The sequence below is a fragment of the Manduca sexta genome, chromosome 28, assembly GCF_014839805.1.
Source record: "Manduca sexta isolate Smith_Timp_Sample1 chromosome 28, JHU_Msex_v1.0, whole genome shotgun sequence".
Lineage (NCBI taxonomy): Eukaryota > Metazoa > Arthropoda > Insecta > Lepidoptera > Sphingidae > Manduca > Manduca sexta.
The window spans coordinates 9,229,659-9,252,396 of record NC_051142.1 but is presented as its reverse complement, the minus strand read 5'-3'; the positions used below and the strand labels follow the sequence as shown (position 1 = coordinate 9,252,396).

The window sequence follows — 22,738 nt, the reverse complement described above, 5'->3', positions numbered from 1 at the left end:
GCGATAAAGTGGCCTTCATAGAGGCACGTACTTATCTGCCGCAATGTGTACCAGAATACGTGTAGTCCTCTCACTATATTATAGTTACTATACAAAAGCCCCAAAGTTTCCATTAATTGTAGATATTATGCTTCCTTTGCAACTTATTCCATGGATAATGTACAATAGAAAGTGTAAAATACAATTTTCTCTTCCATTTCGTTCCAGTGTACGTAAGCGGAACACATTAATTCTATAGCGAAATATTAGTATGATTAATAAGACATTCAAATATAACGTAAAACTGAAGTACTTATTCATTGGCATACAATTAATACCCAACTTGATATTATAAACGAGTGACTATTGGGCGCGCGCCCAAACATTCATGTTTATAAGAGATATTGATAACACTATTGTTCCATTGATAAATTAATTACGACGACTCATTATAATAATCAAAATGCGTTATATTACTTTTTCGCATGTATTGCTGAATTCCTCGAAATGAGATTTCGATCGACAACCAATTTGTTTGAATTATCCATTGTTTTTACTCCAGAGTAATTTCGACATTGCGTTAAAAAATGAAACCAAAAAGGAACTCATTTTTACCTCTGCTAACATTGTGGCAAATGCGATGAATTATCTTAGAGTAGTGGTAGTAGCATTAGGTCGTGTAAAATTAATATAACTGAATTGATTTTTATTTTACATATACGGTTCGAGTAACTTATTGTAGTGTCCTTTACAAGTAGATAGACATGTGGCTTTATTTAGTATCGCAATGAATAAAAGACCCTGTATAATAGGTATTGTATGTTCTGATACTGGTTTAGTCCCCGGCTCAATCAAAATTCTAATGACTCGTGAATATGTTACATTCGTTACACATCAGTTTTTATTCGATTAGCTGACGCGGACCACTAGTTTATCTCACTAAAGAGTATGGGGTCGAGCGGATAACGTAACCTCATTTTGTTTGATTGTGTTACCTAACGAACTGTTGCAGGTCCCTGGTATTATAATGCACTTAAGTTATATTATAACATGGAATTGCTCACAGTGAAAACTAACATTTCGCGTATTGATTTACCACACTGAGCATATAATTATGAATGCGAGGTTACACGTGTGCTGAGCGATAACAAAACGCATGCGAATTTAAATGTTACACTCTCTATTTCCCTTATCGACCGTGTGTTTTATGCGACACTCCTCAGTGGTGACCATGTAGTGATATTTCCGCGTGTGCACCGCTACAAGGTTGCAACTGAACGTATACATTACACATTTAACAGGATGTCAACACTCGCGGTATTTCTCCGACAAACGTCATAAGGTCGGGATATTGTCAATTAAAGGTTACGCAGTGTTAAGTGTACGTGTACACACCTATTTATTCCACGAAATGAAAAAATGATTCAGTGCCCTTTTATTATGTTGGTAACAACTTTGTCATCTTGATGTATAGACCGAATGCAGCGTGACAAATATTATAGTGATAACGCTGCGTATCTCTAATGCATTATCTAATGTCGCATGTTAATGTTTAATGTCCACCTGTCATCTGGTGACCTGCTGGCATATTTGTGGTTTGACAGATAACCAACTTGTGCTAGAATGTAAAGTCGTTGCGTTTTTAAAACTTGCTCTCAATATTATAATTTAAACGCCATTACTAATGCTCGCTGTTTTCCACAAAGTTCGAGACTTAAAGTTTCATAAGTTTTATAGGTTTTCGAGAAAGCAGTAAATAGTAGAATACGGCAAATAGATCGGTAATAATACGGTGAATAGTGTTCGTACATGCGAACAAAGGGTTCTCTGGGAAATACTAATAACTTCCACACCTATATTACCATTATAATTCGCTGCATTTAAGAATAGTAATTTTAATATTACATAATTTTGAAAATCGTGCTCTGTTTATTAGGAAATAGTGTTTCATTTTGTCATTTGCATTTTTTTATTAAATTATTTTATATGTATCAATGATTCACGAAATTAGAGCTTATGCACACAAATCTATATAGGTAGTATATAATAAATATTTGTAAGGCATGCAGAAACTGCTGGCAAGGCCTCGCTTCGCTCTAATAGTTGTGTCCTCGTCCAAGGTCTAACAGCTGACGTCAGGCTCCTACGCTCGGTAACAAGAGATTTTGCATCTACTTGTACTGGTACTGTACAAATGGTTTATTATCATAGACATGCAAAATGTTAATCATCATTTAATTACTTTTGATATTAATTATATGAAGGTTGTGAGGGCATTGTTGACGTGGCTACTTTAATCTGTTTTTTTCGGATAAGAGCAATGGCTCACGGTGGACAGTGGCCCGGCTGGCGTAAGTGGTGCGCAGGAACAGGTTCCGCACGGATCACATGTGGGTAGGTCACCGACCTCAGGGACGATAATCCGAGGAGTGCCCGCTACCCGCCACTCCGCCATTGCTCTAACGATGTCGGCCGGCTTGCTCTACACTCACACCTCGAGAAAAAACGATGGAATAACCGTCGCGGAATGCAATAAAACGCCGCTTCGCTGTCCTACTATATACGCACGTAATACAAGTATAACATTAAAATGTTATTGTTCATTGATACTTAATGTGCCTATATTTCAAAGTTCACCGTGGCTAGTTAGAGAAAAACATTTATCGATGTTTTGATCGGGTGAATTTTTATTACAAACTCTTTTATAATATGGATTTTGTATAAGATACAAATTTGAAAGTGTCGCAATAGCTACATTATGCCCCTCAGTGATTTTAGGGTGTAATAGTTATTATTATGTAGAGCAGTTGGCAACGCAACCGATGTGATAATTTAGCTCGGCGACATTACGTCTGCGAGATGCCATTGTTTTACTGCAGCTGTAACATGCAATGTATCTAGTGTTGGCATGGACGTGTGTCTGATTTAATATCACTAGCCCTTTGCCATCGCGACAATTCTACTGAATAGTCATCTACCGTTAGCCAATCGGTAGTTACGGTATCGATTTATTTTTGCATTAATAAAGGGAATATTACTTCTGGTTCTAATTTTAGTCTGATGTTGTGGTGCACATTCGATACGTTGTCGGACGGATCACTAATTATAAGTGATTAGTCACTTGTGGTTCCATATGAAAAAGGTTCTGAGCCAAACAAAGGAGAATGCAGTTTCTGTCACGCTTTGTTTTATTTTCAGACGGAAAAAGGTAGCTCTATATTATTCATGATCTTTTGGTGGTTAGTGCGAGTTAATGGCCATTGTCGAAAAGGCATTACTCATATAGTAATAATTTTTTTTTATCCACAGTCAAAAGTGCATTTTGAACGAGAAATACCGTTGTACTATTTACCAATAATATTAAAATATATGCTCATGATTTTAAGCAGGTATTTTTATGCTTTCGTGTAAGAATTTAAACAATATGATAGTCTCACGATGTGAAGCAAAGTTATGAGTCATTATACTATTTTGTACGTAACATTATAAATATCTAATACATTAATATATTTCGATTAGTGCAGTCTGTAGAAAAATATTGTTGTGTCTTTATTATTAGTTGTCCCTAAAGTTACAATTACTCTTTTTGGAATTGTCATCGCTTCCTTTATTACTGACTAGCTCTTGCTCGCGGCTCCGCTCGCGTGAAAATTTTCTCCATGATAAATAGATAGATACATCCATTTTAAATTACAAAATTGGAGTCCATGGGACTTGAATAAAAAACTATCAATAAAAGTCCGTAAGAATGACGCGCGCTGGGGAAAAACCTCAATCTAGTATAAGAGGATGATTAGCAATGAACAAGTCATTAGAGCAGTGTAACAGATTTATGTAGTGAGTGAGTGAGTGTAAATAGCCGTTACGTAATTAATATATGTAACAGCGAAAGATGCGCGTCGCGTCTCCGACCCGCCCACGACCATCATTTGGCCGCCAGCAGTATGTACAAGGTTAAAAACAGAGCGTAGACTAGCTAGCTCAAGCCAATACCACGCACAAGCCCATTGTGTGTCACTGTTTACGCTCAATACTATGTAAGTTCCAACATAGAATAACTTTTGCGGTTTCAAAATTATTTACATAATATTACTTAAAAACATAAGTTTAGGACATCAAATTGTTACACATAAATTTAATGCAAATATATCACAAAAAATATCTACCAATTTTAATATATCATTCTAACACATCTTATCTCACTCGAAAATGCAGTCACCGCGATACACCTTCACGTATGTTGCAAAAATGATTTTACTTTGTTGTTACATTAAATATTATAAATAATATTTGTTACATTTAATTTGAAAAATAAAACATACCTTCTAATTTAAATTCTGTTAGTTCTCAATATAAGCAATAATATTATCATATTCCAAAAAATAATTACGAGCAGGGTCGTCGCGCTGATGTTAGTATGGTTTTACAAATGCTGAAGTGGAAGTGTTTAGAATCGAGGTCAATCATTGTAATAGCTAATTAATTATAATACATGTCGACATAGAAACTGAGCAAACCGCGCACGCGGTACATCGCGGCGTTAAATTAATATCAAGGTTTCAATTGTTTTCCGCGCCATTATGCGTGCCGCGATCCGCGGGTGGGTTTGTGAGTATAAACAACGACACATCCATTAATTTTTTTGCTAACAAACAACACAGTGCTCGTATATTTCACGGTACTGATAATAGAAGTGACAATACATAGTTAACGCGGACTTACTTAACAACTTTCTGTTTTTGTTTACCGATCCAGTCGTGTTATGGCGTTAATGCTAATGATTTGCAACGATTAGAGACGCACAATCTCTATTACGTACAAAGTGTGTTTGTAGTGGTTAGCGCAGTCGTAAACATATTTATGTCAATTTTACAATGGTATTGCATAACGTACGCCACATAGCTCCGCGCCTTGACATTGTACTAAAGCACAGCGGGCCGCGCCGCGTCTGCCCGAGCACGTGTAACGTAAACCATAACGTTTTATGTCCATAATATAGCACTGCGAACTGCATACTGCACGTGTACTCTGTACAATATACGTACACCCATATTATCTAATCAATTTATATCATTGTGTGTGTTATTTGTCTATGAAATAAAGTCATGTTATATTATAATTAATTGTTTCGAGTTAATTATTTATGCGTATTTCATTTTATATCTACATAAATTGAAGTTTTGGGTGATGATCCCACGACAAGCGATCAGCTAAAATTAAAGCCGATTCTCCATGTTGTGCGTCCTTTATTATAATAGTTCCAAACTAGTCGATACTTGGCTGTGTATTTATTTGTCTAAGCTAATGTGGATCATGAAAACCATAGTCGTAGTATTTATTTCTATATAATACGTAATTGGTTTGTAAATATTGTTTTATAATATGTAGGAATATGATTACTACATGATACGCAATTAATGACTATAAAAGTGTTTTTACAATTAAAACGCATTCAGTGATAGTGGAAACTGGACAAAATCGTAATTAACCATTATAAAACATAATATAACGTTAATTTACATTTTAGCTTGAATATTATTGGTCTGCGAATATAATGCCTCGTTGAAAAAAAACGTTATCACACTGATAAGCGTTGATAAGCAACGTAACTAGCCGTGTATTGTGGAAAAGGTGCGGGTTTTCCCAGAAACTCGAAATGATCTATTAGGAATATTTAATTTGTATATTAATTGTCCAGTATCACATGGAATGTTATTGAGGGTATAAAAGTAGAAAATGTTCACCGAATAGTGAAACTGATAACAGAATGAATGCATATAATATTAATATTTTATCATATACACGTGTATTCGGCGCCACGCTGTAGGTATTCAGCAACTGCATGCAAGTACACTTGATGTGTAAACACACTGCATAATGTGTCAGTGACTCCTTATCGAGCCACATGACTTTGGAACATTCATAGATATAGTTTTATTGGGTGTTTACTACTTCGCGCTCATGTTCGTTAACTGTGTGTTTACTGTATTCTATTTAATGTTTTATTTAATTTTCATGAAAACCCTAACCAATATTAGCACTCATTCAAAAGTTTTGAATCAAAATTCTGTCAAACATTATTTTCATTACGACGAGTAAAAATATGTACTTCTGTCAGTTAATACAAAAACCAGTCCTCATTAAATTAGTATGACATAATTACGGAAGCAAATATTGAAATGCCAATGTTTAACATTGAATTCCGTTGAAACTAATCAGGGTACCAGTTGTCGCCTGTAGCCGGAGCTATGTCCGTTGACCATAGTTACTAGCGCATATTCAGTGAAAGTGTTGAACAGAGATAGTTTTGGTAACTAAAATAGTCACGGATATAAGTCGCCATGAGAAACAGTTATTTTCGTACATTTTATTTTCGTAATTTGTTGTTGGAACGTAATATAACAAAACTCAAGTATCAGCAAATTTTAGCAATATAATGTAAAATGTTTATTTTCATAATTTACGTTCATTTAGAGATATATCGATGATATGTCGATACAAGAATGAGCAATGTCAAATCTTAGGTTAAACATTTCTTTCTAATACATCTTTGGTTAGACATATGGGTGCAATAATTTTGTTGTTATTTTGAATCGTAGACAGATGGACAGAGATAATTTCAGACTTTATAATACGAAAGCAAGCATAAAGTATGTCACGGTCTAATTGAAGCTCGCGCTGGTGGCTGGGCACGTTCCACACGACATATCTGTGTAATTTTGACTCAGGACCGTTAGTTTTCTTTAGTTCGTAGACGGTGGCCAAATTGTACATAAGAAATATACGCAATTGGATCATGATGTATTTTCAGTGGCGTATTTTTATCCTACATAATATGATTTAACATAGCAGGACATTACTCGGTTGGACACATCCATAATGTTATCGTATATTGCGAGTTTATAATAATAATAATAATAATACATTTATTTCAGGATAGTATACACCCATAGTGTTAGTAAATGTAACATATTATGTAACATAAAATATAGATAAGTATAGTTGACTTACCCTTTTCTTTCTTGGCTGTATGTCTTCATAGTCCATGGCAATGCCTTCGTCGCTGAACGATGAGGACGCAGGCGGCGGCGACGGAGTTCCAGACCGCCATGATGACCCTGAACTGCTGCTGGCTCCGGGCGAAACTGATGAACGACCGCCCCACGCACCTAAACAAGGGAAAGTTACTCTGACTTCATATTCCGACAGTGTTTCGTTGAGGATTGTAAAGAGAAAACTTAGTTGACTATGCATTAATAATAATTAGTTAGAACGATCACCTTTTCAACAATTATTATTTTACTAACAGATAATAAAGAACACCTTCATGTACCTACCGCGCCAAAAACTCTTGTAAAATTTTACATTGTTATTCATTTTATTATTTCTATTTCAAAGCTCAAATTATATTGTGTGCTAAGAATGGAATTAATGAGCTCTTCTGACAAAACCTACATCTACTTTGTGTAGGGATATTTTTTATCCAATTTTTTAAGACTGAAACCATTTTTTAGTTCCAAAAGTATTTATACCTTATAATATAACGTACTGACACTTCTAATTCCTATATTGTCGATGGGGTGCATTTAGGCAATTTAAAGTCAAATTAACGTTAAACCTAACGTTAGGTATAATTTACGAAGAACGACGCGATGCATTAGAAATTAAAACTGTAAAGACAGGAAAAATCTCACGATATGGTAATTATAGGAGATGACTTGGTAGATATCGAGAAAATGTAATAGTGAAAAAAAGCAATGTGCATAGATTCTAACTAATGGTCGGTTTAGATAAGTTTATATTTTCAGGGGGACTTGAGAGCTCCAGAAGGAATAAGCACCGTGTACACTGTTTACCGAGGAAAAAGAAACATCATATGGACAGAATTTTTTATTATCGCCTGAACCTAAGACGTCTGAATAAGGGATACCTTAAATGCATGAAAATACCATGACAAAGCCGTAATACCTGCGATTGTCCCAAATAGAGTCCAAATGGAATATAAATTTCAGCTAAACACGATAGAGTTTCTTTAAATATTGTGTAGCTGATTCCTCTATTGCTCTGGCTCCGCAAAGTCACTACACTGAATTTGATGGTAGTGCAGTGTAGTCCAAGTAAAATGTTGACCAACGTGAGACGTTGCGTCCTTTGAAGGTTCATACAAATATGGCGGCCTATTCTAATGGATGTACACTGGTTGACCTCGGAACTTGACTCGTTGGGGCGAGCAACTATGGTGGTTCTGCCGACCTGTGGGAACATGACAACGGCTCCTTGAGATGGTTTGCAAAATAGACCGTTTGGTATTGCATCGAAAACAAATTGATCTGGGCCCAATGCAGGTTTTGGTAAAAGTTAAATTCGCCAAATTCGACTTTTAAAGGTATTGATTTAAAGTCATATTGTATTTTCTCTTATAAATTATGTATAAACGACGGGGAGTCTAACACCTATTACTGAACGTAACATATCATAGTATTCAGACCTAGTTAGTTGTCTTTGGAACTAAAATTTAATTGAACAAAAATCATTAATTTATTGGACATCCCTAGATAAAGTAGATGAATATACTAAAGAATAATAATGACTAGTCGTAGCTGTACACTGGTCGAAATTTAACCGTCGAATTTAATGTTTATAACACATATATTATTTTATGCCCCCTTCTCAATATATATTTTAATCACGCCAAATCTCACACACTCCGTGTGCACAATGTGCTTAAATACAGGTAAAACATGTTCTCTTCACGTATTAATATATAGATAATACCAATCCTGTATTATATACTGTCCATTGCTGCGGAGGGGCCTCCTCTACTAGTGAGTGGGTTTAAGCTCCACTCACCCACGCTAGCCTAGTGTCGGTTGGCATACTTTGCTTTTAGATATCCCAAGTATTAAGGTTTCGTCACGATGGTATTGTTCATCGTTAAAGTACATGATAACTGATAAACAATACACACATAACTTGGAAAAGTCTGAAATATATGCCTTGGGTTTGAATCTGTGGACAACAGTCTCGGCGAACCGTTCCATTCCTAACTACGCTATCGTGCACTATTAAGTACACGGAAGTAGAAGGATTCCAATCGCCTTTCTTTTTCAGTCACATTAGATTTTTTCTTATTATCAATTATTACAAATCTAAAAGTCTTACATTATAGAGTTTATTTTAACTATTACCAATTATGTTCCGAGGTACTGTTAGCTAAATTATGTTTATTATTATCTGTCAGTGGCCGTCAGATCGAATGTTGTAAGTCTAAAAAAAGTATAATAATTTTCTAAATTAAACATTACAAGCGGTGTGGCTGCATGAATGAATTAGATGTAATAAATTGCGAAACGGCACTATAGCCGGTCACTTTCACTACAGAACGGCCATTTTCTTGCGGCATACATACATGCGCGGGCGCAATTCAAATGCCGCTACTGTGATGCTGAATCGTAAACTTTTATGGCCAGTGAAAAGCGCTATGCATTGATATTGTGTAATGTGCCCTAATTAGTAGTCTACTTGCGTTTTAGTAATATCATTATTATATCATATAATTTATTCCAAGTTGATATTGTGATACTTAATCAAGATTAAAAAAAATCTAGTAAATCAAACACAATTACTCAAATTAATATTATAAATACATAATTATTATCATAAAATATATATATAAAAAATATTCAACGCCAAGGAGCGTCCTTAATGACTTAAAATATATATTTCATTGTATAATACTATCTAGCTCAAAGGTTTAGATAGACACACTAAACAATGTAAAATGCAAAGCCTCATTTGAAATATGCTAGTCGAGTAAGAGAACATTTGATCGGACAAAACTCATCACGAGAGCTGTGTTACACCGAATACCTGTCTAGACACTGTCTAGACTACAGTCTAGACGCTATCCACATTTTCAGATTTAACACAGGACAACCGCACCCTTAGTTGTCAGAATATTGTACTATTATTATATTGAATGAATACATACAGGCTTCTAATACTTTCGAAAGCTTTGATTAAGCCACATGTATATTGTACATAGTTAGGAAATATATTATCGATGCAATCCTCTAAATATCTATATTTCGGTTAACAAATATTAAACTAGCACATAGAAACGCAAATGCAATACATTGCAGTATTATTTGATATAGTATTATGTAAACATATGGTCACCACTAAGCGTAGTAATGCAGGCGCGTGGCTGGTGGCATGGTCGCTTCAGTGATGCAACGCAGTGATGCAACGGTAACGTTTATAAAAAGAACTGACGGACTACCGATCCTGGGGAGCGGAGGTTGTAATGGAGTGTGTGTCTGTATCAGCGGGGTGTGCGCGTGGCCGTGTGGACGACTTACTGGGCCGCGGTGAGTTGGGCGAGCAGCTGAGCGACATCAGCACCAGCGCCGCGTTACACTCGTTCATCTGCTCGTCGCGTTCGCCGTAGCCCAGGTCGCACGAGCTACTCGGGCCTCGCTTGCGTGATCTGAAACAATCACAACACATGTCAACCAATGCACAACAATATACTAATGCTACTTAATATATCACACACAAAAACCTATGTATGGTATTAACATTTTGGACACATTTATGTTTTGGACTTACGCTCCTTGAAATACCGTTCCAAGTTCCAACATCCTAAGGACACCTACCTATTACTGCTGACAAAAATTTGCTTGCTTTTAAATTATTTCGTTTTACTGTACGCAGTGAAATAGTAAATTATTTATTCACTATTTTAAGTATATGTTTGTCTTAATAATTGCTACTAGTTACTAATAATGCCTTCGTGATAGATTACACATTTCATAAACTAGGTTTTGTAAATAGAACGCTTAATTTATAAAGAAAAGTTTGCTGACGACAGACATTGTTACTTTTGTACAAATATAGAGGCTAGATTTTATATTTAATGAATAAAAAATAATAGCACAACACATATTTTTTAAATTAAACTATTTATTAGTTTAATTTAAATAAAGAGCGATACTCGGCTAGATAAACTGTGTGACAGAAGGCTGGGAGCGAGCCGGGCCGAGCCGGGCGCATGAAGCCGTTGCGTAACCGGGTCGACCCACAAATGCTAGACATTCAAACAAGTCATGTAAGGACGATGGCTCTGCTCCGACCGATCACCCTGCACCACCTTCACAAGGAGGTTCATTCAACTCCGGAGTGCGCAGAGTAATGACTGACGAAAACTCTAAACCCAACAACCCGACGAGCCGCCTGTTTTCTGACTTTCAATTCAGAGCTTATAGTCATTTTGAGAGTCGACGAGTATTACGAGTTAATAACATATGCACATGACCTCTAGGGTAAAATTGAAATAAATATAGAACAACACAAAACACATCCGTGTGCGTGACGTAGTTTCATTAAATAATATAAGGTGTCTCAATGTCAACGACTGCAATGATGCAGCTCTAATCAGTCAAAGAATGAACCATCGCATATGCAAACATTCAACAAAGTATGCAATTGATTTAACTCCTCCATCAGAGGTTGTTGAAGCGTCCTTGGGTCATAATTCATAACTCATACGGCGCGCGGTTGTGCAGGCGAGTCGTCGCGCCGGGCCGGGTGCGCCGGACGGGGCGGCTCGGGCGGCTCCGGGCTTCGCAGCTCGGCGGGGTCGTAGGCGCTGCCACTGCTGTACATTGACTTCAGCGAGATCGCCGACCGTTGTCGCGCCCTGCCCTCCCAAAAATTCCCCGTTTTTGGATATCAACGGCCTTTGCTTTCCCAACCTAAGCCATTAAGCTATAGTATAATTCGCCCATATTTGATTAAACGCATTTACTTGTACATTTATCACGTGTTAATTTCCATATTTAATCAGTATTAGAGTTATAGAAGAAATTAAAATATCCCTTTTAATAGATTATCATTCAATTCCTTGATAGTAGATGATAAATGTAAGTACATTATGATACATTTGAAGATGATAAATTAGCTACTGTGTTACGAAAGGCACACAATGGAGCTATCGAAATTTGATTAGATTATGTACCTATCTGTTGTTATGATAAGAGCACCTGGAAATGGTAGACCAATCTTAACGAGATATACTGCAAAGTATGGATACCACCTTTGGTAATAAAAAAAACTATTTATGTAAGTATATTAACAATTACAATTTGAGATATAAATATTGACATCTAATAGTCTTTGCTGAGGCAACATCAACCGTCTCTAAATAGACAGTTAAGTAGGCAGTCGGTCAACGAGGATCCGTCGACATTTTATGTGATCACTACAGTTTGGCCGTTGACCAAACAATTTGGGATATTTTTTTAATAATACAATATTTCTCAGTCAATGTGTGTCGAAAACTGAAAATAAAAAATAAAAACGATATTGACGCGACCTACGAACGCACCCTACATACTCGCACAAGGTGTAATAACCTCACGCAGCGCCAATTTGACCTTCTATTAGGTTCGTTATCCGATCCAAAATAGACGAGAAAAGATAAATATATGAAACATATCATACGTTGTCCTATCACTTAGTTCATTGCACTTTTATTTTTAATGTTTAATCTACCATACTCATTACTTGTTTTGCATTCTTCACAGTCCACGTGCATGATACTTAGATCGGCGTCCGCATAACCGGACGAAAATAATTTCAGTATACAAGGTGAAAAAGATCATTTTACATGAGTAGGTGGGTATGATCCATAAAACGACTAGGTGAAGCTTCGGACGACGGGGTCGTTATCGGCCTCCGTCGTGGCCGACCGCGCTGCTGCACTACACTGCTGCTCGCCAGCGGAGGTGACTTTGGTTTTTGTCAGCCATAATGGGGATGTTTGCCGTCAGGCGTGGCCTAGTAGGACGGCCGCAAACCGCAGCACCGGCCCACTCCGTCAGCGTCAGTGTAATTTACGTCACATAATTTCCTATCTATGACGTAACGCCTTGCAAAGCGCACATCAGTGGATCGCCCGCGCATATCGGAATGCTATTTTCGGTGCGGCATGCCTCATTATTTGCACAGAGCTATGACATGAACGTGATACGTTCGTGTGACGTCCGCGCGTATGTGATTTTGTAAAAACACGTTTGGTAGAGCGATTTCAATACGTCCCCGAGCGCGACGAGGCCGACATCGTGGTATCGGCAGCTGAGCATACACTCGTTACACGCGGCGCCGCACCGATCCGCGCCGCGCTGTGGCGTAGTACACACGTAACATTGAAAACGACCTTGCTGCCTGTTGCCGACTAAAGCACGCGCACACCACTGATAGCGATTTTTTATCAAATTGTAACAGTACGTATGTAAGTATGTTCTTTATTCGAACTTATTGCTAATATTGAGCCTTTAGTAAGTGGAATTTCCGCCTTAATGGACATTAGTTTTTAAATCCACATAATAATTAGGTGCTCCATTGAATGTTATATTTCCTCCGTCACATGTTGCATGAGACCAGTTTGTTGCTAGATACTTGTTGCTCACGTTACATAACTGTAGTCACGTTAAGGTAGAACCAATGCCGTATGCTAAAATGCTTTTAACACAATCTCTCGTTTTGGCATAGGTAATATTCGGTGGCCGTGTCCGTCTATGAGTTGAAGCGAAGCTGATAGATTTTTTGCCACGTTGATGTAGGTCGCGGCTAGCTTTTTTCGGCTTATAAAAACTGCTTCGTTGTGAGCGCGCCGGTAGTCAGGACCTCCCGCCCTCCTCCTCGCCGACCTCTACGCCTCCTCCGACAAGTCGTAGATGAGGTCATCATTGGACATAGAATAAATACAGTTTTAATCCGTTTGTTAATATTCCGTAACTTTTTCATATCCCATTTGTATTATATGTATTCACGGTTATGAAATGATGTATGAAGTACACAATTTCTTTTAAACAAAAATCTAATTCCTTTTTGTGCTACTAACAAATAAACTGTTTCTGAGAAATTTGTTTGTTCCAACGACATTTACTGGAAAAGTCAGGGGCCGAATGACCTTCGAAACTAAAAATATAATATATTCTTCGTAATGTCGTAGCCCTGTGGGACGTTTTAGCTCTTGAACAATGTAGTTGCTATTAATAGGTATACACGTCGACTTAAATTGCAGACAAATAATTATGGATAATTTTTATTTTCAATATGGTGCAATAACCTGCAGGTAGGTCAATCAAAAGTCGTCGTAAGGTGGATAATCCGCGTGATTATTGGAGTTCCTTATAAATGACGTATTGGCCGAAATCCAGCTCACATCAGTTTTGGCACTAATATTTAAGATCTTAATGAATAATAAAAGACTTTTACTAACAGTATTGTTGATGAGCACAACGAGTTGCTTTGACTTTGTTAATTAAGTAGGTTGCATCATTTTGAATACATCATTGTAATACTTTCTCAAGGTAGAGCCGGCACCTGTCGAATGAGATAACGGGCCCGCGCAGCAGTAACGAAAGTAAACGTGTATCCAATGAGAAAGTGCCGCCGCCGCCGCTCGTCACGCCCCTCCCTCTACAGTCCACACCAACTGCTGCGCGTACCTTCTCTTTGGATGTTGCGCAAACGCATGCCAAATGCGCACCGACATCGTTAACTTTTGTTTTAGACGCAACCACATTCATATTGTGTTGCTGTTCACACATACCTGATTTCAATCTTAATCATTAGTCATAATATTATAAAGGTCGGAATGTGACATGATCGGCTAGAGCCGCTGTCCGTGACACTCGAACGCTTCATTAGCATACAACAATCATGGACGACAAAGGCTACTACCGTTTTAGACATTGAAAGCGTGTTAAAAATTCGTACGATCTACAATCCATTGCGTTCCACGTACGGTAGCCTCGCTTTATTATATGCTGGCTTTATGACGAAATACCAATGACCCCATTCATTACCAGACCTAATAATAGTTCCTTATTAAACCTCTTCTGTATAATGTTCAGCCACCTTTTATTGTGACATGTTAGTTTAAATTCTGAGAACAATATCTAAAGCTAGTCATTAATGTGAGTTTAAACCAAATAGTTAAACAACCGTATGTTAAGTCAGTGCATAGGTACGCAATGAAAATAAACAACCGTAACTAACAAAAGGAATTTAATAAATATGTAAGGAATAGTAGTTGGTGTTCTATGAACACATATTCATTGACATGCTTAGTATAAGTAGGCTCACTAATAAGTTAGATAGATTCATTTAATCTATAAACAGTGACATTGAATTGGCATCGATCTGTAGTGTAGAGCTCGGCGAGCGGAGTTGTGCGGTTGCGACATCAAGATACGGGTCGTATAGCCGCCCTACTGCCCGACAAAGGATGTTATTAACTGGAGGACATTTGGGCACTTTGTTTCTAATATGGCTTCTTTGCCAATCCCTTGAAACTTGTTATCTTATGTTGGTAATAGTTATATTTTGTAAACTATTGTTTGGCACAACGTAAATGATGAATCGAAGAATTTGCGGTTTGTAGATTAAATAAATAGTAATGTATTATTACCAATGCCTCAATAGATTACTACAATTAGATGTGGGCTCATACGGCCATACTGTTTGCGGTATTTTTCTAGTGTCTGTACCGTTCCATTTCGAAACTGGGTCACTGTGTCATATGGCGGCCGCGCCAAGTACCAGTCGAATGCTACGCCATCTTTGAATTTTGTTGATTCATATTACAAATGATCTGCAGCTTTGGTATTTGTTAAGTGTTTGCACTTGATACGTGTAATGTAACATTTCACCATTTGCCGCAGCGAAAAGAATGATTTGAACTTTCACTTTTATGGCAGTGACTCGTGTCGGTATTCCTACAACTAATTTTTATTTTTAGTTTGTAAACATAAATCTATTTATAATTTTTTTTATGAAACATTTTGTGGTGTATATTACGTGTGCGATATTTTATCTCCTTGACATATACCAGGTAAGTAAAGTTTATAAAATTAAGTGATTTTTACGATTCTGCAGCCTCTATCCTCTAGAGTCTAGATGTTAGCTCATAATTTCTTAAGGCGTTGTTCAAACAGGTTTTATGCAATCACAAGCTCCCACTATGCTAAATACCAACCACTGGCTTTTAAGCTTTTCTGTAATATCAGATCCATAATTATACAATTTTACTCATTTCCTTTTATTCTACAATCCTCTTAAAATTTTGTTTACATTGTAATCATTTGAGACTTTGTGTCATTGCGTTAAAATATAAGTGAATAATCGCTTAAATATACAATATAGCTTGGTACCTAGTCCTGTTTTCTAAGTGCGAAACCGGTGGGTATAAAAAATATTGAGTTTACGGTGACCTGAAAGCTGATAACTCCTTTGAATGTTCATTTCGTCGCTTATTGTGAAATTTGGACCGTGAGCGGAGGCCTCGCCTCTCACCGCGGTCATGATGAAAAGTGAAACGGCAGTGTCGACTCGCGTCACGTCGCTCGCAAGCCGCGACTCAGCCATTTGATGCCGTTTGTTCCGGTTACATTGCTAACTGCACCACATTGTAAACGGTTTCTTACATTACCACTAGTGTTTAAGAAAGTAACGCGTTGGTTTGCACAGCTCTATTGTAAATTATAATCTTTTTAGTTTCCCAATAAAAGCACGATACTATTTTATTTAAGGTGACCCAAGAGCTAATCAGCCAAGAAGTTTCCTTAACACCGTGAATGATTTATAAAATAATACGCGAAGTTGTATAAATTACGTAACCTGGTGGAATTTTTTTAATCGTTCTCACAATGTTGCATTGTCTGTCCCTGTTAGAGGCGCGGCGAGGGGCTCGGTGTGCGGGAGGCGGACTCCGGCCGCAGAATGTAGGCAAGTGTGACAAGGACACGCCCGTACTCTGCGCTAACACTTCCATCCAGTTTCTAATATGCTCGGTGCGCGTTTCGCAACGTTTGTTCGCGCTCGCCCGCTTAGTCGATGCACAGTGCACGCTCATGTGCGATTACACCCATAAGGTGACACACCGCTATATATTCTATACTTCTAGAAGCGGGATTGATCTCCAAGAACGCTCCTCGGTTCTGAATACTTCAGACATTACGTTTACTATTATACCGGATATAATGGAGTTAGGAATAACAGTTAAACTCTTTCTTTGAAATTACTGAACAAGATTTCGTTGAGTAACGTTACAAGTCGTCTTGCAGAATTGTAATTGATGACCTACTTATTGTACTTATGGCAAACTGGTTCGCGAAATATAGATAAAGGAGATTTTGCAAGGCGGCGAGCGGGCATTAGAAATGCTGCGGCCTTCCTCGGAGCTCGTGGCGAGGTGAGCCACTAGCTCAAGGCGAAGTAACGTTGATATTTGTTAATTAACCACCCTGCTCTCCAGATTCATGAGTTTGATCTATTGAATCGTGATTATGTTGTTCCTGATTAGTTGATCATTGGCTGAATGACATTGAATTTAATATATATTATATAAATAATATCGACAGCACTTTAAGAATTTGATACGACCGTACGAACCTGTTATACGTTATTTACGAAGGAATTTACATTTTTTATATTCTAGTTATGTGGTTATGTGTTGTCCTTAATTTTATAAATAATGTAATAGAGCTCACCCGTGCATGTGATGCGCCGGCACCTCAATAGTGGCGGAAGCACGACGCCGGTCGCCGGCCATGTCTGCGAGCCGGGCGAAGTCTGTGTCCACGTCTGCCAACCTTGCTGATTTTCTCGATTCTAGTAGACGAATTTCATCTAACTTCTTCTTCAGCTCTATTGGCACCTGTGTACAAAATAATTTATCAGTGAATAAATAATTTGATAAATGTAGTATTAATACATATTTACATCTTGGTATCATAATTCATTTATAGGTAAACAAGCAAAACATGTTAATGTTAAACATGATCAACTAAATCAGTACACCCGTGTTCAGAGATGAAGTTTATATTGCATTTGTTGCTTTAATCTTGTAAGGTTAAACTTTATTATTATATTTTTAATAAGTACAATATATGTTTGTATTCTATCAAACATAGTTGGTGTAATCGATTCATATGTAGCTATCGTTGAACAAAGCAAAAACACATACTCAGTTTAATGCTTGGAGATCAATATAGTCGCGACCTTCGCACGGTCCGTGGTTGGGTGGACGTGACGTCATGACCGGGTGGAAATGGAGCGAGATGCATTCCGTGTCACGGTCCCGAGACCTTTATAACATCGCATTAATTTTATACACACATGTAAGCAAGGTTTTCATTTGAATATTTAAAAAATGCAAGTTTCAAAACCTTGATAATAATATAGCGGATCAGATAGATACTTGTTCAAACACGTAAAGTATAAATTGTTAATATTGCTAACGTGCACGGTTCAGAGCAGGAAACGCACACCGCTAAACCTGTGTAGAGGCAAACGGGTTCTCGTGTACGGCGCGGCGTGTTATTTTCATAATGTTCGCGCTTGTTGCCTAGCTGGTCGAGTTTATCACATATATAACAGCGGTAATCAGCATAACCACAACACATCACGATAATAATTTATTACTTGGCTTCGTAAGTAGGTAGAGTTAATCTCCACCTTATATTACCAACCAAATTTAAATATTTAAGATCCGTGTCCTGCAATGGGCAATTTTTATTAGTTTGAGATTTAATAAGAGGAAGTAACGATATAATTTGCAATTTAGTTACACCAAGTGTTAACCTTACAGTAAAAGTTTAGGTGAGTGGTACAGCCACGTTAGGTTTCGGGTACGTGTCGCTTCCATCTAGTGGTACTTCATGACGTATGCGTGCTACGACACGGTGGTAAAGTTGCTCGAATCGCGGTCACTCTCGGTCAATTATGTACGACGAGCTGCGACTGGTTGACATTGGTAGTGTTTTCGTTGGCCACTTCCTTCTGCGTGGACTGAACGCTACATACGCGTCGGCCGTCGCGTGATTGACATGTTACGTTCGTCATGAGCGTGTACAACGTTATGTTTATGCGCTGTGTGTACCGGTAACCTTGTGTTATTTAGCGCTAGTTTAAGGTGACGAATATTTGCAAGTAGATGGTTGCGCGTGTAGCCTCCGTTGTGACGCCACACCGCAGCGCCGCGGCCTCTGCGTCCCGTCCCGCATCTCACCGCCACGTTTCACCTGATGCGTGATTAGTCAATTTGCAACAAACCTGATTTTCTAAGATTTTTGCAAATTGATAATTGTGCGTATATAGCTATATCGCATACGCATTAACTTGCTCGTAATTGTACTTTTACTGAAACCTGTACTAGGTGGTTTTAGTAAATGTAATTATCAGATATAATATTATCTATAAACATCATAGAATTGTAGATATTCCGGTCTACTTATTTAATATTTGAGAAAAAAAAATGCCTGAATGACACGAGGAATCATACATGAAACTAGTATTTAGAAACGCAAAACAATCAGTGGAAATGCTTTGAATAACAAGTTGCACAAAGTAGCAGAACTGAATCCTTATAAGTAAGTTATTGTAATTTCTGCTTGGGTCTTGAGCTACTTTGGTTTTAAGGCCGTCGGTTACGTGCTATAGTCGCACATTAGTGGCTCTCAAATCACAATATTTCGCGACGCTACCCACCATGTGCCATGTGGAAAGGCGCATTAAGCGCCGAGTCACTGATCGCATCATACTTTCACTTTTACGTGATTTCGTGCAAGTGTAGACGTACCATGAGCTAGGAGACGTGTATTGACGTTACGGCCCCTCACTCGCAGTGGAACAACGAAAGTTGCTCTAACGAACGTATTGCGAAGAAAGCTTCATTTTTATTTTGTTTCTTTTGACTCTAAAAGCATGTTAAATTATACCAATTTATTTTTGCACATTTTCTTGAGGCATGTTCGGAATTTAGGCTTGAACATATTCGGAATAACACCTTTTAACCTACATTTTACAATTATACAACTTTTTAAATTTTTAGCTGTTGGTGGTACGATCTATGTAGAACAAGCTCACAATGACTTCAAGACATTGTGAGTTATATATTGTAACTTTGACTTTGCGGATGACCAACATGTCAGTCCCCCTGTGACCACGACGGCTGCAAAGTCTTCGAAACGTCGGGAGAATATTAAAATATAAAAATCGTGATAAACTCTGAAAGTAGTTTGATTTTAATAATATACTACATATTAGTGCCGAATGCGGTCGGAAGGTTTATGAAAGTCGGTGCGATCGGATGAGAGGCTAGCGTAGTGGTGACCGGCGCGGGCGGTTCCGTTAGCCGCTTCTATCGTTTCTCGCCTCGCACTCGCCAACACGTTATGTAAAAAGTGACAACTCTTGCACAATTGCTTTATTCGATGGCGAAACAGTCGCTTTGAAATGCCAGTGAAAGTCACCGAGTGGCTTTGGTATATTCTGATAAAGCCGACCAACAGAAAGATATTGAAATAGATACACTGATCAGTTTATACATCAACTGATAGTGAAGCTATGTTTCTTAGATCTAGCTTACATTAAGCGAGTTAAAAAAAGAACAAAAGATTTAATTGTGAACTGAGGATATTAAATTGTAAAAATGACGTCGCTAATGATGCATAATTACTTCTTTTAATTTCTGTGGTAATGCAGACTTATTAGTCTGCATTACCACAGAAATTAAAAGTTATAGTAAATTTATAGTTATTACTATAAATTTACTGGATACGATTTGTATTAAAAATGATGGATAATGAGGGATTGAGGTTCACGGTCATTAACAATGTTTTGCGGTCGTTACAACGAACATACAATGTCAACGTCATAATAATAAACGTGTGAATTTTCACGTAAACAAAGAGTCGCAACAATTTGATTTCAGCTTTGTTTTCAGATACGAATATGAATGTTAAAATGTTTTTTCCTAGTCATATCAAAGAATCCTAGTAATTTGATGTAAATGATGTTTTACCTTGGTTAAAACCAAGGACATTTACATTTTAAATCGATGATTTTAGAATGTAAGTGTAATCATTTTCCATGCCAACACGAAACATTTTCTCTCCCTTCATGGGTACTAATCTATAGGTTAGTGCCTGTTTCGACTGAGTATTCGATTATAATTGTTGAACTAAACCAATAAATTCGTATGTTTTAGCTTATTTATAAAAAAAAAATCTTTTTTTATTCAATAGATTTAAACGGGCCACACGACAGCAGATATTTTGTAAAGCTTAATAATGTAAGTAGGTACACAGTAAAATTATCATGTGGTTTTATTACCAATTTACTTCAGAATTCAAATATAAACTGGAGCATTAAGATAGTATTATTAAGGGTACATAAAATACGCTATACACAGTCTGGTGTTTTGATCGATAAATTACGATAAATTCTACTCGCTCTAATAACCATCTATATTGCTGCACAAAACAGATCATCTATTCTCGTAATAACTCCTTGATTCTTTCGAAATACCGTTTTGTCTCTTTTTTAACGAAAATAATAAAAATAATCATACTTCTTTTGCAATCATTTATTTTTTCATATTTTGTTATAATATATTATTATTGTTATATAACGTTTGTTAGTATAATTAGTGAGAAATATAATGTGAAGATTCATCATTACGGATATGATTAGAGAAGATGTCGGTGCGATTGCGTTTAGTTTCATTTGAGCGAAAGCGCACACGCACCTCGTAATGTGTGGCTGCAAGTGGCATTGACTCGTAAGTCAATGGCTCAGGCAAGCCAAGCCGCACCGACTGACGTGCTGCCCGATAACACTCGATGCACTAGTATTACCTGATTATGACAATGTCACATTCAAAACTCATAAAATTGTTTACGCGTCACATATTTTTGTTTAACGCCGGAGTCATGTTTCATTACATCGCATTACAGGAGCATTATAGACAGGACGGGACATTCACTGGCGGGACAATGCACTTAGAATTCATTACCTCGTTGTCAAGAAAACAATGGTACCGCGGCTACGACGACCGATAAAATATCTTTACCAACATATGTCGACATTAATACTATGTGACAGCGTTTGAATTGAGTAATACGAAATAAAAGTATTTAATTTTATTACAATTTAATTATATTTAAGATGTGTATTGTTTTATTAGAATCTAACAGAGAATTTATTAAATGGTGTGTAGTGGGGACAAGACATCGCGGACCGGGTCGAAAGACATCGTGACACATGAATGTCGATTATTCCTTTGTTAGATATTCAGTGAAGCTGCAGTTGGAGTCACGTAGACACGCATGCATAAGCAATTCGGCTGTCCGCGGGCGATCGTGCACCAATAAATAGGTCAATAGCTCTAATAGTAGAGTAGCGACTACCGACTAGCGACACAGCCACATCTTTGCTACTGGTGTTGTGTTCAGCAAGAAAATAGCTGATCTTTTAAAATCATGCTTTTGATTTAATAGTATAAGCCTTATACTATAATAATATTTTAATCCTTTTTTAAACTTTAAAACTTTATCACCCGCATTTAGATTGTTTACGTTCGTAGTATTCCAATTTAACTAATCTCGATGCTAGTAGCTAGAAGAAGCTATTACTATGTGTTCTTGAACCTGAATCTAAATGCATATATATGTATTTGTAGAGTAAATTAAAAATATCCTATTTATTAGATCTTCATTCATGATTACCTAAAATATTTGTAAACATAAATTTTTGGCCGTCTCTTTAATCAGCATCTTGATTATAATTTGAATGTAGAACATTATAATACCCTATGTTTCTCAGTTGCGAAGTGCAGCGCCTAAATTATAGTTAATCTTCAAGTCACGTTTGCCGATGAGATCTATACTGATAGTTATTTTAAAAT

The 22,738-nt window shown here is 37.2% G+C and overlaps 1 protein-coding gene and 1 long non-coding RNA gene across 2 annotated transcripts in view; one reads left to right on the top strand and one right to left on the bottom strand.

Annotated features, from left to right (window-relative positions):
• Positions 1 to 22,738, bottom strand: part of LOC115451422 (zinc finger protein 395) — a 53,990-nt gene that overhangs the window by 21,667 nt on the left and 9,585 nt on the right. The window contains exons 2-4 of the mRNA XM_030179732.2: positions 17,541 to 17,707; positions 10,341 to 10,468; positions 6,991 to 7,148 (exon numbers count right to left, since the gene is read on the bottom strand). Of these exons, the coding sequence (XP_030035592.2) occupies positions 6,991 to 7,148; positions 10,341 to 10,468; positions 17,541 to 17,707 (453 nt within the window). The remainder of the gene's footprint in view (positions 1 to 6,990; positions 7,149 to 10,340; positions 10,469 to 17,540; positions 17,708 to 22,738) is intronic.
• Positions 3,707 to 7,258, top strand: LOC119190922. The gene is made up of 2 exons (XR_005113274.1): positions 3,707 to 4,016; positions 7,022 to 7,258. It is a non-coding gene; the product is annotated as an uncharacterized LOC119190922 (long non-coding RNA).